General features: G+C 39.0%; 1 protein-coding gene across 6 annotated transcripts in view; it reads left to right on the top strand.

Annotated features, from left to right (window-relative positions):
• BIRC6 (baculoviral IAP repeat containing 6) overlaps nt 1-19,707 on the top strand; it is a 172,908-nt gene extending 153,201 nt beyond the window's left edge. For all 6 annotated transcript variants that reach the window (XM_057415396.1, XM_057415397.1, XM_057415400.1 and 3 more), the window contains 8 exons: nt 2,014-2,159; nt 2,979-3,089; nt 4,282-4,499; nt 5,108-5,269; nt 6,812-6,889; nt 11,950-12,138; nt 16,456-16,590; nt 17,605-19,707. In XM_057415396.1, the coding sequence (XP_057271379.1) occupies nt 2,014-2,159; nt 2,979-3,089; nt 4,282-4,499; nt 5,108-5,269; nt 6,812-6,889; nt 11,950-12,138; nt 16,456-16,590; nt 17,605-17,781 (1,216 nt within the window). In that variant the 3' untranslated portion in view covers nt 17,782-19,707. The remainder of the gene's footprint in view (nt 1-2,013; nt 2,160-2,978; nt 3,090-4,281; nt 4,500-5,107; nt 5,270-6,811; nt 6,890-11,949; nt 12,139-16,455; nt 16,591-17,604) is intronic.
• The last annotated feature ends 322 nt before the right edge of the window (nt 19,708-20,029 follow it).

A 20,029-nucleotide genomic window follows, 5' to 3' on the forward strand; every position in this document is an offset into this window, starting at 1 on the left:
ACCAAGTAGAAGGAAAAAACCCGAGTAGTCTAAATTGTAAAAACACGTGGAAGGTGAACCACTACAAGATAACAAGTCTTGAAAATAAATTTGTAAGAATTAATTTCACTTTCAGTATCTTCACCAGTCGCATTGTTGTTGCTTTTCACACATCTTTCTCTTGGATAAGTCCACTGACATTTCATTTTAGCCAAAATGTCTCCAAGGGTTTTGTAGCAAATAGCTTGAGGATTCTACATCAGCAGCAAGCTGTTCTAAATTTGTGCACTGTTCTTGGGATTGGTGGCTGCTACCATGTCTGCGATCATTGTGACAGATTATCATTGAGGTTTAGTGGGCTTAAATATGCATTTCTGAACCTGGTTAATAGGTGACTTAAAAAATAGTGGCCTAGATTTTTCACAAGGGAAAAGGCAGTGATAGGATTTTTGAAAGTATGAGCGGGAGAGGCAGATGCTGCTGCTTTGTCTTAACTGGTTCCTCAAATGCTGAACAACCCTATTTGGCTCTGAGGCTTTCCTCCTGACTTTTAAGCATCTGAAAGCTCAGTACTGCTTCAAGTTAACAGCAGGCTGACATCCTTTTGGCTTAGCCTGGAACAGGAAAAATGTGCCATGCTTCAGTAATGGATTCCTTTATTAATGCACTCTAGGGATATTCTTGTATGATTAGGTACTGTGCAAAGGCTTTCAGTGTTACTGTAATCACTTCTACTGAATAGTTTAGAGGCTCATTCTTTATGCATGATTTCAGTCTAGATTAAAATACAGAAAGGACATAGTATGTGGTAGTTGCTGAAATATGTTTGGGACATCAAAGCGTTAAATTACTGTGTTTTCTTGGGTAGCTAGCTTTCTGGTTTGCTTCTAAGCATGGTAGTGTAATACTATAAGCACCAGTGTTGCTTGGCTGTTGTACTTGCTTGGGTCTTAAAATGAACGAGTACTGTTAAAATAAAAAGAAATACAGAAATTGCAGTCATTTGGGGACTGTTAGCACTAAAATCTCGTAAGTTTTGCAGGAATACCAACGTAAACGTGATAGCTCTTAAAACATAGAAGCTTTTAAACATCACACATAGGTCACTGTCATGAATCCCATGTCTTTGTTTCAACAGTTGAATATACAGGATAGTAAAGACTGGGTTGTCACAATCTAAATATTTACATGTATCTTAAATTACAAGGCAACTACCTTCTATCAAACACTGATGTTAGTAGATACTGTATTTTCAAATTATTTCATTATAAAAAAATTAAGATGTTTAAATTGACATGTTGATTTCCAATATGTTCATTGTAAACGTTTAATGTAGCTGCCTTCTATATTTGAAGACTTTCAAAATTATATTACATTAAACTGATTACTGAAGTAAAATGTCTTAACTTCTATAGTGCAGGAGAGAACTGCAGAGAGACAAACTCCATGTTGGCCCCACTCTCTCGTGATGCTTGGGTTGTAGGTCAGATATGCTATGAATTTTTACTAGAGTTTTCCTAGTGATTTTCCATTAGTGTATTTTAGGTATTTGGTGTATTGTGTAGTAGGAAAGAGTACTTTGTTAGCTGTTTAGGATGTGACTTTGCACGAGGATCTGCATGGGTGGATGAAAGGCACATTTGTGACATGATCGCTGGTACATTGATTTTGTAAGCTTTTCCAGCACTTACTGAAAATGTTCAAACATAAGGTCAGCATTCAGAGTAACAATCAACAGTACTAAATGGCTGAAGCAGAAACTAGTCTCACTGCCTTTGTGTTCATATTTTTACTCTTCATGCAGGACATACTTTTGTTTGTCAGACCAAAACTGTGTGTTAGTGTTGTCACAGCTGATTGCTACATTCAGTGATTAACCTGGAGGTCCACAGAGACATTCCATTTCAGAAGACTTGTTTTAAACTTGGTCCTTTAAGCTTTGGTATTTTTCCCTGTTGACAGATATGCTGAGTACTAATGAGTGGTTGAAAAATCTTTCTTTCATGCTACATCCTATATCTTTGTTCAAAACAGGTCTAAAAAAGACAAAGCTAAAGCAGGAGTAAAACCAGATACTTCTGATCAAGAACCAGAGGGGTTGACACTTTTGGTACCAGACATCCAGAAGACTGCGGAGATAGTTTATGCTGCTACCACCAGTTTGCGCCAAGCAAACCAAGGTAAAATAGAAATACTTTTCTAAATACTGTATAGTGTTGTTTGTAATATGTTCAGTAACAGATAACTTACAATTAGCTATAAACCAAGAAAAAATACTTTGCTCCTGCCCCCAGCTACGTTTTCAAAGGTGGCTGGAACCTTGTAGTGGTCTTAAATGTTTTTATCATGAAACAGAATAATGCCAGTAAGTTAGAGTACATCTCATGACTTACAGGTTTTCTTCTTGGCAGAAGACAACCTACATGACCTTTAATAGTAAAGCCTTTGCTGTTAAAACTACATCTTACGAATTAGATTAGCTCTTAACTAGATGAACACAGAACAAAAATCTAAATCGTGGATTGAACCTGCAGATGTTCGAAGGACCATCTGGTTGTCTAGTAAAGAAAACTGAAGATTAAGTAGCTTCATCAGGGGAGTGGATTTTAAAAAGGTGTGCGTAATCAGCTCCTGATTTTGCCAGAGCATCAGGAATACCTGTATGAATGTCCCTCCACACAAGCGTATGTCACGCTTTGAATTTTAAATGAAATAAAAATAGAGGAAACAATAAGACTGTTCATAGCAGCAGCAGTCATGAATTATTTCTGAACTGAAATTATTACCTTAATTTACTTGGAGCTGTTCAGGTAATGAAATACAGGGTCTTGAGCAAGGCAGGTTTTGTGTCTTGTTAAGTGATCCCCGGATTTGAGACTTGTGTGCAAACGGTGTAGCCGTAAAATGTCATTTCAAGTTAAATACTCCCCACGTGCTTGCTGTACTTGTCTCAGAATAACATGGTTAACTACAAATAATCATCACATTTTATATAACAGAAAAGAAGATGGCTGAATACTCCAAAAAGGCTGCTGTGAAACCCAAGCCTTTGTCTGTTTTACGGTCTCTTGAAGAAAAGTATGTGGCTGTCATGAAAAAACTCCAATTTGGTAGGTTGAGAAGTGGGATATTTGTGTTTTACAAAGCAGCTGCTGAAGAAATAAGTAATCTGTTGGATGGAGCCCTTGATTATTTCTAAAAGTTACCAACTTTTTTACATATGTGACCACTGATACTTTAGACATACGAAAAATTATATAGGTCTGTGCTTTCAGGTTACCAACTAACGCACTCTTTGAGCTAATAAATGTTTTAAGCACACACTAGATTAATTCAAGGGACCAGATGAATTCAGTGATGGTGTTCATGTTTTCATTGCAGTAATGATTTGTGAGCCCTTCGGTCCTCAAATTAGTAGTGCTTTTTAAAGCTCCTGTCTGACTGTGTATAAATCTGTATGTTTGTTACTGTAGCTGTTATTTTTTAAATGGAATAGAATTCAGATCATAATGTGTTTTCTAAAATGAAGCCTTCATTGAGTCCTTTCATGGAGTGCAGTATGTTGCATTTGGGAAGTATGATGGGATTCGGTGCTTAATTTAGCCATAAAGGAAAAATGGTCAGAAAGAATTCCTAAAGAGCAAATAGTATCTCATCCTAAAAGAGCTATAAAATTACTGCAAATGTGTTCCATTAGTATTTTTTGAGTTGCAGAGAAATACGATTTGCAGTCATTTTTTTTTGCTGTTGTATTTGCACGGGATTTTCCTCACAAATGCCTGTAGAGTGTATCCCAAGAGCCAGGGGGTAGGGAAGTTTGCAACGGCGGCTTTTCACCCTGGCAGCCGTGCTGCAGATTTTGTGTAACAAGTGATTAAAGAAAACCAGCTTCACTCCAATATTTTATGACTCTTTAATAACATTGCAACCACCACAGAAGTAAATACCTCAGGCATGCTGCTTCACACCGATTCCTTTATTAGCATGATTATGTATTCATAAGTATCATTATATTCCTGGTCTGGCATTGTTGGTAGCTTTCCAAGTCAGAAATGGTGTACATTTGATGAGTTGCATATGAAAGCTCATAAATTTTCTGCAGAAATTAATTTGACCCAAGACTGTTAATGCTTTATTTTGCGATCGCTGGTAACTCACAAAATACAGAGTTGGGTTTTCTTTTTGCGGTAGTATAATGCAAATTAAAGTTTTCTGATTTTAATACTCAGAATCTTTGTCCAAGACTAATCCGTTATTAACTTCACTGCTTCCCTGAGGCATTAACGTTCTCTTCTCTTCTAGATACATTTGAAATGGTTTCTGAAGATGATGATGGAAAATTGGTCTTCAAAATAAATTACCACTACATGTCTCAGGTAAAAAATGCGAGTGACGCCAACAGTGCTGCCAGAGCCCGACGTCTTGCTCAAGAAGCTGTGACTCTTTCAACCTCACTGCCTCTCTCATCTTCATCCAGCGTTTTTGTACGCTGTGATGAGGAGCGGCTTGACATAATGAAGGTAAAGAAGTAAAGCTGTTTTTATTTCCCTCTTTAAGCTTGGCTTGTAAATGTTTAAGAAGGTGCCTTACATCTTAAGGAAAATCAGAAGTCTTTCAGGTGTACTTTATTTCTGTCCAAACTTTAACATGAGTAGTAGGATTTAGAATCTGATCCTGATTTCTCAAGAATCTGGCAGGCACAGCAAGAGTCCCTCTATCCAGGAGTGCCCTGGTAGCCAGTGAGACATCACAACAAGGTTCATTTTTCTTCTGCTGTTCTTGAGGGAAGAGTTTAATTTTGTTACTCCATTATGGTCCAAGTGTTTCTTTGCATACAAGCATTTATGTCAATTAAAAGTAGTAGGTGTGGAGAAATACATGGAATATCTCTGGACCTGAAGTTTAACTTAAGATTCTATTAATAGCATGCAGTAGAGGGTAGATTTTTAGCTCCTCCTGGTTTGCAGAGGGCTTCACTTAGGCAAAGTATCAAAATGAACAGACAGCCTGTGTATGATTATGATATCTAATGGTATTTTCTGATAAGTAGCATGTTTAAAAATCTCAACTGTGAGACTAATACATAAAGGGTCTTTTAAAAAGCCGTTGTCCTTTTTTACAATGGTAGGTTCTTATTACTGGTCCTGCAGACACCCCTTATGCAAATGGTTGCTTTGAATTTGATGTATATTTTCCACAAGACTATCCTAATTCTCCTCCACTTGTGAATCTGGAAACAACTGGAGGCCACAGTGTGAGATTTAATCCAAACCTCTACAATGATGGCAAGGTAGGTCAACTTTGTACTTGTATATAGATCTAACAGGGAAGTGAAATTTTCTTCCTTTTGCAGTAAAAATATCATTGCTGCTAGCACACTGGAGGAAGCTGTTTGGATAAAAGCTAGGCTTAAGATTGAAATGTGGAGTGATTTAACAACTTCAAACAGGAATGATCTCCTTTCCTGAATTGTCTTGGGAAATTTTTAGAGCCTTTATGAGCTGGATTGGACCAAAAAGCGAGTAATTTTGACCTAGAAAAAATGTTCTTTTCCACCTTCTTTGCTAAATTAAGCAGGAATCTGTTTGGCTGGCTGAAATAACCTTTCCACGGTCAACGTATGCTTCATAGCAGCTGCAGCTGAATGTGTTTGCCAAGTGCCTTGTCTCGTTTTCTACACAAAAGTGATTTTTCTGGAGGGAAGGTAAAGACTTCCCTTAAGCTCAGTATCTTTTAAAAGAGAAAATATAACTCTGAAATAGGGACTTAATGATAATTTTCTTAGAAAAATAGTAAAGCTTTTGGAAACAACATTAAAAGTTAAAACAAACAAGTTTTCCTCCTTTCTTCTCTCCATCTCCTTGGTATGTTGTGGCTCATACTAAAGGCTTCAAACAGCTAGCAGGAAGTCGAGTGCGTATCAGGGAGATGCAACTTCTATTTATACTGAAAGTCAGCACACATGAAATTGTCTACAGAGCAGTAGAGATGGCTCCGTGTGTGTCTTCACTGAAGCATAGACCCACAAAATAGCTTTGGCTGCAGCACTCTGGCACTTCATCAGCCTTTTCTGTGTATAAACATTTAATCCATAGGCTAGCATTTTTCCCTTATTCCGCTGTCGTTCCTGGGTTCCCCATGCGCCCTGTTTCACAAACTATAATAGCCCTTTCCAGTACTAGACACAGGGTTTTCTCCTAACATGAACACAGAATGTAATTTGTGTTGAAGACTTTATCTCATTTTTTTCTGTGCCTAGCATTAAGCATTGAGTCTTGGCAAATACTTGCCTCTAAACTTCTGTAGTTTTTGTCTTTTTGTGTTCCCTGTCTTTGATTGTTGCACTTTGTGATAAGGCTCAGGAACTCCATAGACTTCCCTAAGGTCCAGATCAGTCATAAAGTTAAGAAATATCTTTGGTTTCTTGATAGTCTGTGTGACAGAAACCACCTTTCACACGCTACACAGAATGATTATCTTTAAAAAGCACAGTAACTGTTAGAGCAGTATTTAAAGAGGAAAGTGAAGAATCAGATAGTACTGATGATTCATTTATTTTTGGAGCCACTAAAATCCATATGCTTTCCATGAAGAAAAGTAATCTACCCTGCCTTGCTTATTTATTAACATGCAGTTCTTGCTTATCCACATTATTTCTATCTGCTTTCATGTCAAATTAGTTTCATAAGAAACAAATCTGTCTTTTAGCATGCACTTTTACAAATGCTTATAAAAAACAAAATTGAAACATAATGGTAACAGTCTGTTCTGCCAAAGCAGAATAATTTTATCGTAATGTTTATCTGTGGTATTAATGATGTCACCTTTTTAGGTGTGTTTAAGTATACTTAACACATGGCATGGGAGGCCAGAAGAGAAATGGAATCCCCAAACATCAAGTTTTTTGCAGGTGAGCATTTCTTCTTCCTCTTCAGTAGACGTTATGTAGGAGTAGCAAGGGGTCCATCGGTCCTAAGGGTTCTTTTTGTATTGCTTTTAAATCAGAATTTTCTTCCACAAGTAAGCATAAGGAAGGCACTGCCTGGACTCTCCTTGGATGATTTCAAGTATTTTAATTAAAATAAAGTCAAAAAATAACAAACAAACCAGACTGGCAGATGGCATCGCATCCTAGAACTCTCTGTCACAAGCTTTTTATGGTGTGGACAAAGTAGGCTTCATGTTGTGAGAAATGAGAAAGTGAGGTATCCTGGTTTAAAATGTAAATGTACTCCTCTGAAGTCTACAAGCGAGTTGAATGGAGGAATAGGAGGAATAAAGCTGAGGAGAGTTGAAGTGTAGGTGTATTGTGTTCAGTAACAATTACTGTTAAATTAGACCAGAATTCATTAGGACATACGATCCTTCCAATTTTCAGCTTTATGTCACAGAGATGCACTGACTATAAGCGCAAACATTAAGTAAAGCTTGCAGTGGCTTCTTTCCTGTGGCACTTTATGGATTTATTCCTTCCTTGGAGTAATTATTACATAGCACAAGATACATTGTCTGTTCCAATCCTGAAAGACTGCACGGTTTATGTTTCTGCATAGTAGAATTACAGCCCTGGGCTTCAGCATAACAGGTTTCAGCTTGTTCAGGAAATGGCCTTGGACAGCTGCTTGATCAATATCCTAGAAGTTCAGGAATAGTTTCCTCCAAGGTGCAGAAGTCAAGCAAGAGTGGCAGAAGGCCAGCATCGGTAAACAAGGAACTCCTGCCTAAGCAAAACTGCCAAAGGAAAGCATACAAATAGTGGAAGGAGTGGATGGGCTACTTGTGAGAAATAGAGACATTGGCCAAGCATTCAGAAATTAGGAAGACCAAAGGTCAGCTGGTGTTGAAAATGGGAAAGGGTATAAAGAGGAACAAGAAGGGCTTGCCCTTCTTGTAAGTATGTTGGCAGCAAAAGAACACATCTTCCTTAGGCTTTCCTGCGGCTCAGTGGGGCAGGGAACCTACTGACAAGACATCCAAAAGGCAGAGCTCACCTCTGCCTCTCATTTTAGGGGTAAGGTTTGCTTCTCATGTGCCTGAGCCCTCCCTAGGAAAGTTTGTGAGAATGAGGAACCACCCACTGCAGAGGAAATGGTATTCAAGCTGATCAAACCCACGTACTCATGTAACCAAGTCTCATGCACCAGGGATGCTGACAGAGCCAGCCAATGTCACTGCAAAGCCACTAACTTATCTTTGGAAGGTCAGAACAATCGAGGGCAAATCCTGCTTGTCAAACCTCACACCCAGTTTCAAGATGGACAAAGAGTATCTGGGGAGCTGTGGTCCTTGGGAAGATTATGGAGCATATCATCCTGGAAGCTATTTTCAAGTACATGAAAGACAAGGAAGTGACTGAGAACAGCTGTGTGTATTTCCTCGCAGCAAACAGCACTTAACCTGCTTCCCTTCTACAGCAGCATGACTGGCTTTTTTCAGAGGAAGAGCAGTGAATGTAGCTTGCCTTGACTTCAGCAAGACCTCTGGTGCAGTCTCTTTTACTACCTTTGTAGCCAAGATGGTGAGACGTGTATTATAAGTGAGTGGAAAAGTGCTGTGGACCAGTGGCAAAGAGATCTTACTGCTGTCTTCAGTGCCTAAATGGGGAAGGTGCAGAGAGGATAAAGGCAGGCATCTCTTAAAGATGCTGAGAAAGTTGGGGCTGTTCAGCCTGGAGAAGAGCCTGTGTGGAGACCTCATAGCAGCCTTCCAGTATCTGAAGGGGGGCCTATAGGGATGCTGGGGAGGGACTCTTCATTAGGGACTGTAGTGATAGGACAAGGGGTAACGGGTTAGAACTTAAACAGGGGAAGTTTAGATTGGATATAAGGAGGAAGTTCTTTACTGTGAGGGTGGTGAGGCCCTGGAATGGGTTGCCCAGGGAAGTTGTGAATGCTCCATCCTTGGCGGTGTTCAAGGCCAGGTTGGACAGAGCCTTGGGTGGCATGGTTTAGTGTGAGGTGTCCCTGCCCATGGCAGGGGGGTTGGAACTAGATGATCTTAAGGTCCTTTCCAACCCTAACGATTCTATGATTCTTTGCAGAGCACTTGGACATGTGCCACTAGGCACAAGATGGGACATTGGGAATTTGGATGAAAGACTAGGAAATATTCTTTCACTAGAAATGTGACCAAACACTGTGACAGGTGTTTTAAGAGAGATTGTGGGATTTCCATCCTTGGAGATATTCATGTTCCCTCTCCCTTCAAGGGACAGTTATGATTTGGAGATCTACGTTGTGGTTCCTTACATGGTGTAACTCTCCAAAGATAGAACTTCTTAAGAGATGATCTGAAATTTTGGACTATAACTATAAAATCAATGTAGAAAATGCAAATATTAGTAAGTCTTATTGTCACTGAATTCCTTTTTCTTAGATTGGAATGTTAGATTTGATTGTAAGAAATCTTGTGCAACATTTAAGTTTCAAATTTTTAAGTTTTTTAGGGTTTCATTTTAAAAATAGTAAGAAAGTTGTTGGAAAAGCCCCCCCTCCCCACACTGGGAAAAACACTGTAGCTATTAAATGGAAACCAGCGGCAGGACTAAATAAATTGCTTGGAAAGAATTAAGCATGCATGTGTTTTCTGCCTCAGAGATTAAACTATTGTTAGACCACCCAAAATACTTCAGAAATTAACTTTTATAACCCAATGAAACTGGAAGATCAGTTTAGTTTCTCATTCATTACAATTACAATTCAAAGTAATAACTTGTTATTAAGGCCAAGAAAGTACAATGCTGTATAATGTCAGATTTCTCTACCATAGCTATATATATATCTAGGTATATATCTGACATGTAAAATGTAAAAAAGCAAAACCCAGCTACTTCCAGATACATGTAAAGGCCACAGATCACCAGAACTCCTTTGGTACTTGAAGCCTTGAACATGAGTTACTCTACCTTGGCTTAGCACACTTACTAAAAAAGGCAGAACATTAATATAAGTGGCTGTTTCCTTTCTGGAACCTGATTTGCAAGGCACATTCTGTGTATTTTAATGCATTTACCTGTATTTTAATTTTTAAGTGTAACAAAAAATAGCCATGGCTGCTTGTAGTTGAACACATGGCAGGCACAGGAGACGGTGTGATGGTGCACGCAATACCATGTAACAGCAGCTAGCTGGAGCACCTGCTGGAGAAACATTAAACCTTGTTCAGTTTTCCTTCTCAGCCCAGCTGGGGAATGCCAGTCCATGTTTCCCACTGCACAGCCATGTGCCCTCTCCATCAGGATAGGCTTGGCTGCCCTAGATTGCTCTTCTGTCCTATACTTAAAGCACACCAACTGCACAGTTACAAACTGAAAGTGTCATGGCACCAGAAGGGATGAGGGTGTGTTTCTGTGAGTTGATGGTGGGACTGAGATTAACCCAGGCCACTCAACTGATTCTTGGGCTATTGCTTTGATCTGAGGCACCGGTTTGGCATCATGTCTGTGAGTGAGTACACATGGCAGAGAGGGTGGGAAGCTGGAACACTTTTGTGCTGGCTTTGCTGCAAGAAAAACTGAGAGAATGGCACACTTAAGGACAGCGCACAGCTACCTGGCTGAAAGAACCCGTGTCTTGAATTGTTACTGGCACAGTGTCTATCTGATGTAAGCTCCACGTTCCAAGAAAAAGGACTGTTGTCTCCCATATCCAGATTCACCAGCTGGACTGCTGTATGAGGGAACGGCTTCAAACTTTAAATTGTTTCTAAGCTGGGACGAGAGTAAGTTCCAGGAGCAGCTGCCCTGACATTTTTAATCCACTGAAGTGGATGTCTTGGAGCCAAATACGCCAGGTGCTGGAAACACCATTCTTAGGGGTGTAACCTGTCATCAGGCTTTCAATATTCGAGGACATCCAAATATTCAAGTCACCATTTGTTTTCTTTTAAATTCTTTACAGTTCTGGAACGAGGTTTGTGCCACAGAGTTGCAATCTCTAAAATTCTTGCTGGACTTGGTCTGAAGTACGTAAGAGAAACCTGTCCTTCATTTAACAGAAATAAAAAAAGGCAAACAAACAAAAAACAAATTAAACAAACCAGCCAGAAACCCAAAACCCACAAACCCCTTCAGCTGTGTCCTTCTACTCTGTGACATTTTTGCAGTAACATAATTTTGATTAAATACAGCAACAAGTTGACGGGGACAAACATTCTAATCCTGGAAAAATTAGCTAGCCATCAAAGCATTAATATGCACTACTTACACATTTGGGTTCCTAAGTACCCTATGTCTCTATTTCTTTGGTTTAGATTAGGGCTATTACTGTTAAATGCCTTGTATGTATGTAAGCATCCATTCCCTCATGTACTTGCTAATAAAATTGAAATGGATAAAACTGTCATTTCCTTCTCATCGAATAGTTGATGGAGTATTGAAAAAATGTTTTTATCTATCTTTAGAGAAATACTGCGGTTTTGTTTAGTGGCATGTGCACAGTGTTGTATGTAAAAGCTGAAACTAAAGGGCTAAAAACACAGATAAAGCAATTGAATGCATTTGAAAGAAGAAATGGGAGAGCATGTAATACCAAGATTCATTTCAGTGGTTTACTTTCACTTCCCTTGTTCCCTTTCCATCTAGTTCAGCATTAGAAGAATTAGTAAGCTCAGCTACAGGAAAAGAACTGTTGACTGAGAACATAACAAATACAACAAATACACTTTCTTTCACGAAAGGCTGCAATTAGATGTGTTCCTCTAAGCATTTACTTATATGTTTGTTATTTTTAAAATTGTATTTGTCATTTTCTCAGCACTTGAGCTAAATATGCTGTAATAGGACTTAATGTTTATGTATAGTAATGGTTTCAGTTTGAAAGCATGGATGTTCCCCACTTGCACGTAGCCTGTATTACAAATGAAAGTACTTTGCCGTAGAAGTGGTTTTGCACACAGGGTGAGGATAACTATGTATATTTGTAAAAAAAACTGGGTAGCACAGTTTTAATATTTATTTTCTTCTCTTAACAGGTGTTAGTGTCTGTCCAATCCCTAATACTGGTAGCAGAACCATATTTTAATGAACCAGGTTATGAACGATCCAGAGGTACTCCGAGTGGTACCCAGAGCTCCAGAGAATACGATGGAAATATACGACAGGCAACAGTCAAGTGGGCAATGCTTGAACAAATCAGAAACCCATCACCATGTTTTAAGGAGGTAGGTTTTGTGAAACGCAGTAATTATTTATCTTGTTGGAGCATTAAGAATAATGCAAATATTTGGAAACATCATGCACAAAGTGTCCCTTTTAGCCTCCTCTTATGTACTGGGGCAGCTGAGTGGAGATGGAAGTGAATAAGGATGCACCTGACTTCAGAGATTCTTCTCTGGGAAAGAGGAGTGTGCATAAACTGGGGATGATCTGTAAGGAGGGTTGGTGCGCAGTTTGATCAAATGTGGTTCATACAGCTTGGCTCATTCTTAATGTCAGGGGGTTCCTTTTACAATTCACATGAAAACTGTTGATGAGCCCTACAAATGGGCACTTGGTGTTTGTTAGTCTGCACAGCTGACAGGAAGTATTTTTCAAGAACACGTGAATTTGAAGCAAGTATCAGGAAACACTTGGGATACACCAAAACAATGCAGATTGGTAAAATACTTTCAAACGCATTCCACCCTGCACAAAGCATCTGTGCTATACTAGAAATCTCTGCCTTTGGAAACAACTGTCTGGATGCTGATAAAAGCAGTAAGTCCATGCATGCACACTGTCTTAAAAAGAATTACTGAAATAAATGAAATTGCTTTATTTGTTAGCATTTCTGAAACTAGACTACTGTAGCACATTAGAATAATTTACTTGTTAGGGATTTCTCAGTGTCTAGCCCAACTCCTTTCTCAAAGCTCATCAATTAGATCTCGAGGTCTTGAACATATATGGCAAAGGATCCAAGAGAAAAAGAGCTGAAGATATGCTGAGTGAGAGAATCTGTATGAACAGTAATGCAGAATGACCAGTCAAATATAGAATCATCTCACAGTACTACCAGCAAATACTTAAGAGAAAAATACATTTTACTCTGAACTACTACAACTGTTGCCATTTGTAGTGCGCGGAACCATCTTGTAGTATCACCTGTGCTTTCAGTTGGCTGCATACCAAAATGTTGAAAAAGCATAATTATTTTAGGTTTATTCATATTGCTAAGTGTGGGACCTGAGTGAGAAGGGTATTCTCCCATCCCTTCCCTGCTGTTCATAAAAACATCCTTTGGAATGCAAAACTCTTTTGCAATTATAATTACTGTCTCTTGTGGAATAAGAAACCATAGACCCTTCATCTGCATGACAGGAGTTAAATATTTTATCCACATGCAGGTGGAAAGGAGAAGGATGGGCAGTGTATGCTGGTATCTTGAATTAATGAAGAAAAAGTGGCAGTTGTTCTAAATTATCTCTTAAATGTTTTACTCAAGAAGTTGAAGACCATAATGAAGATAATATTGTGACACATAATCAAATAACCTCTCTCATAGGTCCTTTTCTTCTAGCTAAATGTAAAAGATTCCACTTTTGAAAAAGTTCTCAAATTACAGTAAGCTTAAACTAATTGAAGATATCAGAAGGCAGTGGGCTCCCCAGCAGTAACGCTCCATCTTTCTTTTCACACATAGAGAAATGAAGGATAAGGAATATTACAGTGTTTGGTAAATTAATCCCACTTTGCTGTTACTGCAGTTTTCTTCAAAAGAGTCTCAGCGATACCATGCTTACTCTGCAGCTTAGCTTTTTGACTGCTGGTGCACAAAAGGCAGCTTGTAAGCTGACATCTTGTCCCCCTCTTCAGGATGGTAATCAACTGTCTCCAGGTGCTGGTGTTTCAGGGGAAAGCCATTGGTTCCCTGAGAACAGACTTAAGCACAGCATGAAAGGCAGATGTTGAAAACAGTACCATTACTAGCTTTGTAAGTGTGGTGCGTAGCTAGGACTGAGCTGAGTTAAGCCACAGACCCATGTAAATGAAAAGCAGCATTTAGAGGTAGACAGCAGTTTGCACAGGGCCTTCATAGATTCATAGAATGGTTAGGGATGGAAAGGACCTTAAAGATCATCTTAGCCATTTGAAACTCCTGTTACCTGTGAACAGCCAAGAGTTTTGCTGCATGGAAGAGAGAACTGCAGTTTTCCTTGTTTCCCAAGATAGTTTTCTATTTTTCCCTTTGTTGAGGTTTTTTGGGCAGTAAAGTGAAATATTCAAGATTCTGACAAATTTTAAGCTATGACAGCCTGCTTCTGTAAGAAGTTTGAGGCTAAGATAGCTTGCTTTTTGTGTTAAAGCCACAATCATACCAGCTCCCTTGCTACTTCTCTGAATACACACTCCCTATTATTATGCAAAATGGCATGTATCTTCCTTTACATATCCAGAAATGGAACCTATGCACTGTTTTCTATGCAATAGCTGAATTTTGGAGGAAGGCTAGATTCCATCTGCAGCCCCAGCCAGATGAAAATGCATCTCTTGTGTAGATCGTCTGAGCACTTCCCTAAGACACTAGCCTGCTGTTAAGACCTCTGGGGTTTTTGCATAGTTGTTTTGGGAACCTTAATGATGATGATCAGACATGAATGCAAAGGTGTCCTGAAAAGTGAGGTATAAGAAAGAGCATACATCCTTGTCGTGGTTTAAACCCAGTCAGGTAACTTGTTCACTCACTCCCAGTGAGTGGTGCCGAGCTGACAACAATCAAGGTCCGTGTTCGTCTCCCCCCCCTCCCTGCACTGGGGCTCTCCCCTTCCCCGCTCCCGGAGGAACGGGGAGGAGGATCGAGAGAGTGCAACTCCTACGGGTTGAGACAAGAACAGTCCAGCAACAAATCGCCACCGCTACTATCAGCTAAAACAATGATAAGGGAAAATAACAAGGAAAGAGAATACGATACCACCGGCCAAGAAAACGAGTTCCACCCGGAAGCCCCTGTCCTTCCGGGTAACTCCCAGTTACCCCCCACCCCGGGCATGACGTGCTGTGGTATGGAATACCTCCCCGGCTAGCCCGGGTCAGGCGCCCCGTCTCTGCTTCCTCACAGCTTCCCCTCTTCCCTGGCAGAGCATGAGCCTCACAGAGTCCTTGGTCAGGGTAAACATCACTTAGCAACAACCGAAAACATCGGCTTCACCAACGCTGTTCTCAAAACTAGAAGTCAAAACACAGCACTGCACCAGTTAACACAAAGGAAAAAACATGATTGCTACTGCTGAACCCAGGACAATCCTTCAGCTCCTAAGATCTTTTGTCTTCACAAATCTGAGCTGCCTTCCCTTCAGTGGTTTAAACTGACAGACTCACTAGATCTACACTGTTGCTCTTCAGGAGTGTTTCCAAGCTCCATTATGGATATAAGGAATGCATCTGGAACTGAAGTCAATTAATTTTCAATTAATTAAATTAAATTTCATTTTTAATTTTCAGTATGCAGTTTTTCTTTAGACAGATAGCTATATTCTCTAACCTCTAGAGGAAAAGATGATTTTGTCAGTTGTGTTGCAGTGTGTATGTATGTGCTCAGTAACATTTCTTTGATTTTACTGTTTCTTTCATCAGGCAAAGTTTTAGAAAACTGTTTAAGGCAAAGCCAACACTGAGACTCACAACTTTTTGTCTGAGGGTTGACTGGTTGGATTTGGGGGTTATTTCTTTTTAACTCAAATCTGTACAGAAATACCAAAATTACTGAGCGACCCAGTACTGGTTCCCACCCAAACCATGGGCAGCTCAGCTGCTATTGCCTGGGAATTCTAGTGTCCCCAGAGGTGCTGCCTCTGCCTAGGGCATGGAATGTAGCAGCTAGTACGATCCTTCTATGTGCAGAAGCACCTTATGTTCCTATGCTTATACTGTGTTATACAGTGTTTCTGCTTACCTATTGTCTGTTCAGGCAGCAAGTGGTTAGTGACAGGGTTAGACATGGTGCCTATGCTGCTTTAATAAAACAGGACTGAGAGAGCAACGATAAAAGCCTCAATAGTGTATCTGTGTAACATAAATTCAATACATACACAAATAGAAACATCCATACATGGTGGCTGCATAGTAAGAGCATCACTGAACTAAAGAACGTATCTAACGTTCTGCTACTACTTTTTCTTTTCCCTGGTGTGACACTATTGCTGGCTGTCATTTACCCTCCACGCAAGTTAACATTCAGTGAACACTGAAATGGCAGGCTGCACAGAAGTCATAGACTTCAAGTTGGAAGATCCTCAAAACAAGATCAGCTGAATTCAGACGAGGTTCCTCGGGGCTTTTTCCAGTTGGGTCTCGGAAGCCTCCAAGGACCAGGAATTTCACAATTTATCTGCAGCCTGGTTCAGTGCTGAATTATCCTCACACTGATTTTTTATTATTTTTTTTTCCTCCCTTATATCCAGTTAGACTCATTGTGGGTCTTGCAAATTTTGTATTGTTGAAGTATATGGTTCTTAACAAACAATGCAGGCTGTTCTTTCACTCAGAATGTTTTCTTGCAGGTCATCCACAAACATTTTTACTTGAAAAGAGTGGAGATCATGGCTCAGTGTGAAGAGTGGATAGCAGACATACAGCAGTACAGCAGTGACAAACGGGTAGGCAGGACTATGTCCCATCATGCTGCAGCTCTGAAGGTGAGATTCGTTTTTGTAATTGTATGTTCTTTAATCCAAAGATGAATGACAAATGGCAATAAAATTGTTCAGCAGCTGAGTTTGCTGATAACACTAACAAAAAACACACCTGTATTTCCCTGTTGTCAAGAGCTTGTGTCGTGCACTTCACTTTCTCAGTAGTTTTTTCTACCAGTTAGATTTTCCTTTGGTCCCTGTCCTGCCTATTTTTCTGTGAATACTTCTGTAAGATATAGAGAGTTTATTTTGTTCTCTCTAAGGGTGGGTGTTGGTTTATAATGAAGTTGTACTATTGTACTACAGCCAACAACAAATAAGCTTTTTGAATACGCAAGCAGTTATTAAACTCTAGTCCATTACTTTTAGTTTTATCCTGTGTTAATTTTTACCAACAGTTATAAATGTTTTCTCTTTTCCTAGCCAAGCACTAGCATTTGTGTATATTGTGTCCTACAGACAACACACCTGTATTACTTTGGTTTTCCTTTTCTTTTTCCTTCCCAAGGAGCAAAAAAAAAAACTTTCTGAAGGCTTCTTTTCTCTATTGCCAGACTTGTTTGCTTTCAAGATTCTTGGTCTTCAAAATGAGGTTACAGGTAGTTCCTAGGATCAGAAGACAAATCTATCTCTGTTTCTGTAATAGATCTCATCATCGACTCCTTAGAAAGGTCCATTTTGTCTGTGTGACCTCTGTAGTCAAGGCAGTTTCTGCTGTGAGCACAGAACACAGATAGGACTAAACTGCAAGACAAGGAGCATAACGTTTATACTGATGCACTTGTCTGCTGCAGCTCTGTTCTTTAATTTGTCCCTAGCAGCACTTGCTAATTATTCTGTCCCTACAAGGACAGTAACAGCCCTTAAACACCAGGGGAAAATTTAGGCAGGCCTTGAAACGGTACATTTACACCTCTTGTACTTACTCCTTTTTTGGTTTTGCTCACGTTGTCCAATGTTGTGAAAAGTGTTGTTTCAACTGTGACCTTCCACACCACCTGCTTTTTGTTTATTCAGCGCCATACAGCTCAGTTGCGGGAAGAACTTCTGAAGCTTCCCTGTCCTGAAGGATTGGATCCAGACGCCGATGACTCCACAGAAAAATGCAGTGCCACAAGCTCGGAAGAGACTATGTTGCACGAACAGGTTAAACCCAGCAGCAGTAAAGATATCCCCACTGATTTCAAGTTATGAGTTGCATTGACATGGACTTTCTAGACACAAAGGCTTTGAAGCACAAGCCAAATATGTCAATATTTGTATGTAAGAAGCTAATTATGTAATAGGTAATGAAATGGAAACTATACTATGCCCTTAAGGATATACAGTTGAATTCAAGATGATCTTTTATTTACCTGTACAAGAGTGTAAACTTTTTTGTGCTTTTATTTTTCAATTGTGAGAACCACTGATTGGTATGTTTAAAAAGTTATGTATACAAGAAATGGATAAATCACTGCTATATAAGGGAAACTACCTTAGGAAAGAATGTTTACTGAATGTTTATTTTTTTTTTTACTTGTAGAGTGAGGGCAGTTGTAACAAAGAATATATATTGGTCATTCTTACAGCTACTATTTAAAGTCAGACAATTTTCACTGAATTTGATAGATTTTACGTTTGGCCATATATTCATGCTCATATTTGATTCTAAAGAAAACCTCCTGTATACTTCAATAAATGTTAAATGGACATGATCCCTCTTTTATGATTTACTGGTACATTTTTTAAATAAACTGCCATAAAATACGTTCTAGCTGAAGACTTGCACTTGTATGACTGAATTCATTACAGTCAACGTATTTAACTTTATGCTTACTAATTCTAAAATGCAGATGAAATAAATGCACATGGTTTTACCTCATGCCAAAATTTGGACTTGAATTCATCTTTTATTTGGCTATTTTATGCAAACTATCAGTATTCTAAATTTCTTAAGGGCTATTCTGAGACGTCTTTTCTCTGTTGAAATGTCTGATTTTTAGATCATCAACTGTACTCTTTAATTGATGACAGGGGCTAAGGAAGTGCCACACAGGAGAACATTCTGTAGTTCCTGCTGTGTAGACTTCTGTCCAGTTTTATACTTGCAACCACAGATCCCTAATTAGAAAGGGAAAGGGATTTGCTTGATTTAATAATCAAGTCTTGCTTTTAACATGACATGCATTACTCTCACTGCTCTTACTTTTTGAGCAGTCCTTAAAAGACTAAAAAAGTGATCACTGGTATTACCTCAGACTAATGATCTGTTATATTATAAATACTATAAATCAGGCAAAACTGAAGCTTTTTTGTTTTCTGTTTGTTCTTTGTTTATGAGAGTCATGCTGGAATTTTTTCACTTTTTGTTTTACAATGTATTATTTCTAATCATTAAAAATGACACCAACTGAGGTTGTGTTCTTATGCTGATGGTTAACAGACTTTGATAGTGCTGACCAAAGTACTATTTTTCTGTTACACTGATACGTTGTGTTAATGCAAGGCCTGTCCAGATTGTATGTACCTCTCAAAATCCCAATTTAGGCATTTCTGCCTTATTTTAGGGGATTCTTAATCCGAATGCGAGCCAGGCAGCTCTGTGCCAGAGCTGTTGGTGAATACAGGAAACAAAGAGCTTGTGCCACACAGGCAGTGTTAGAACTTTATCAGTGTTAATACAACACTGCATTTTTCTAGATGGGTATTTACTTACCTGCTATACTGTACAAAATGACTGCGATACTATTGTAAAGGCTCCAAAAGCAAAATTACCCACCAACTTCCAACTATATTTGTTAGTGGTTTCCATTAAAGCTCTTCATTTAGTGATTAAGCTGTCTGCCTAAAGGAGCACAGCCTTTTTATGAAGTCCTGGCACTTGTACCGAACCCAAATGTATCAGACCTGAAGATTCTCCTTAAACATGAAGACTTTTTTATCATTAAAAAAAACCATTGAAATAGAAAGTACTTGACTTGCTTTGATTTGACATTAAAAGGGTGGCTAACATGATTGTACCTTTTTCTCTAGCGTGTATTTATGGTATCTAGCAATGCTGATGTGAAGTCACTGCTGCTTAATTAAGCAGATGTAAACAACTGCATGGGATATTAAACTCTCATTTGTATCCACGTAGCAATTATCATTTTTTTGCTAACCTGAGCTGAAATCGTATTGCACCAAGTGAATGCAGAGATGCAATCCTTAATAACTTACCAACTATGTTACGGTCTAGGAAGTAAATCGTGAACTTGGCATGAGATAAGAAATACACCTTTTCAGGTTTTTAGATGTAACACACAAGGTAGCTATGTTACTTTGCAGTAAAATCACAGTAAATCCTATGAGGTATGTAGACAACTCAGTATTTTCTTTACTCAGTTCCCCATATCTTTTACCATTTTATCAAACTGAATAGAAACCTGTATAGGTAGATGGTTTCTAACCATCATGTTCA

The sequence above is a fragment of the Pezoporus wallicus genome, unplaced genomic scaffold (genome assembly GCF_028554395.1).
Source record: "Pezoporus wallicus isolate ANWC-B61680 ecotype Strahan unplaced genomic scaffold, APGP_CSIRO_Pwel_v1 contig_5352, whole genome shotgun sequence".
Lineage (NCBI taxonomy): Eukaryota > Metazoa > Chordata > Aves > Psittaciformes > Psittacidae > Pezoporus > Pezoporus wallicus.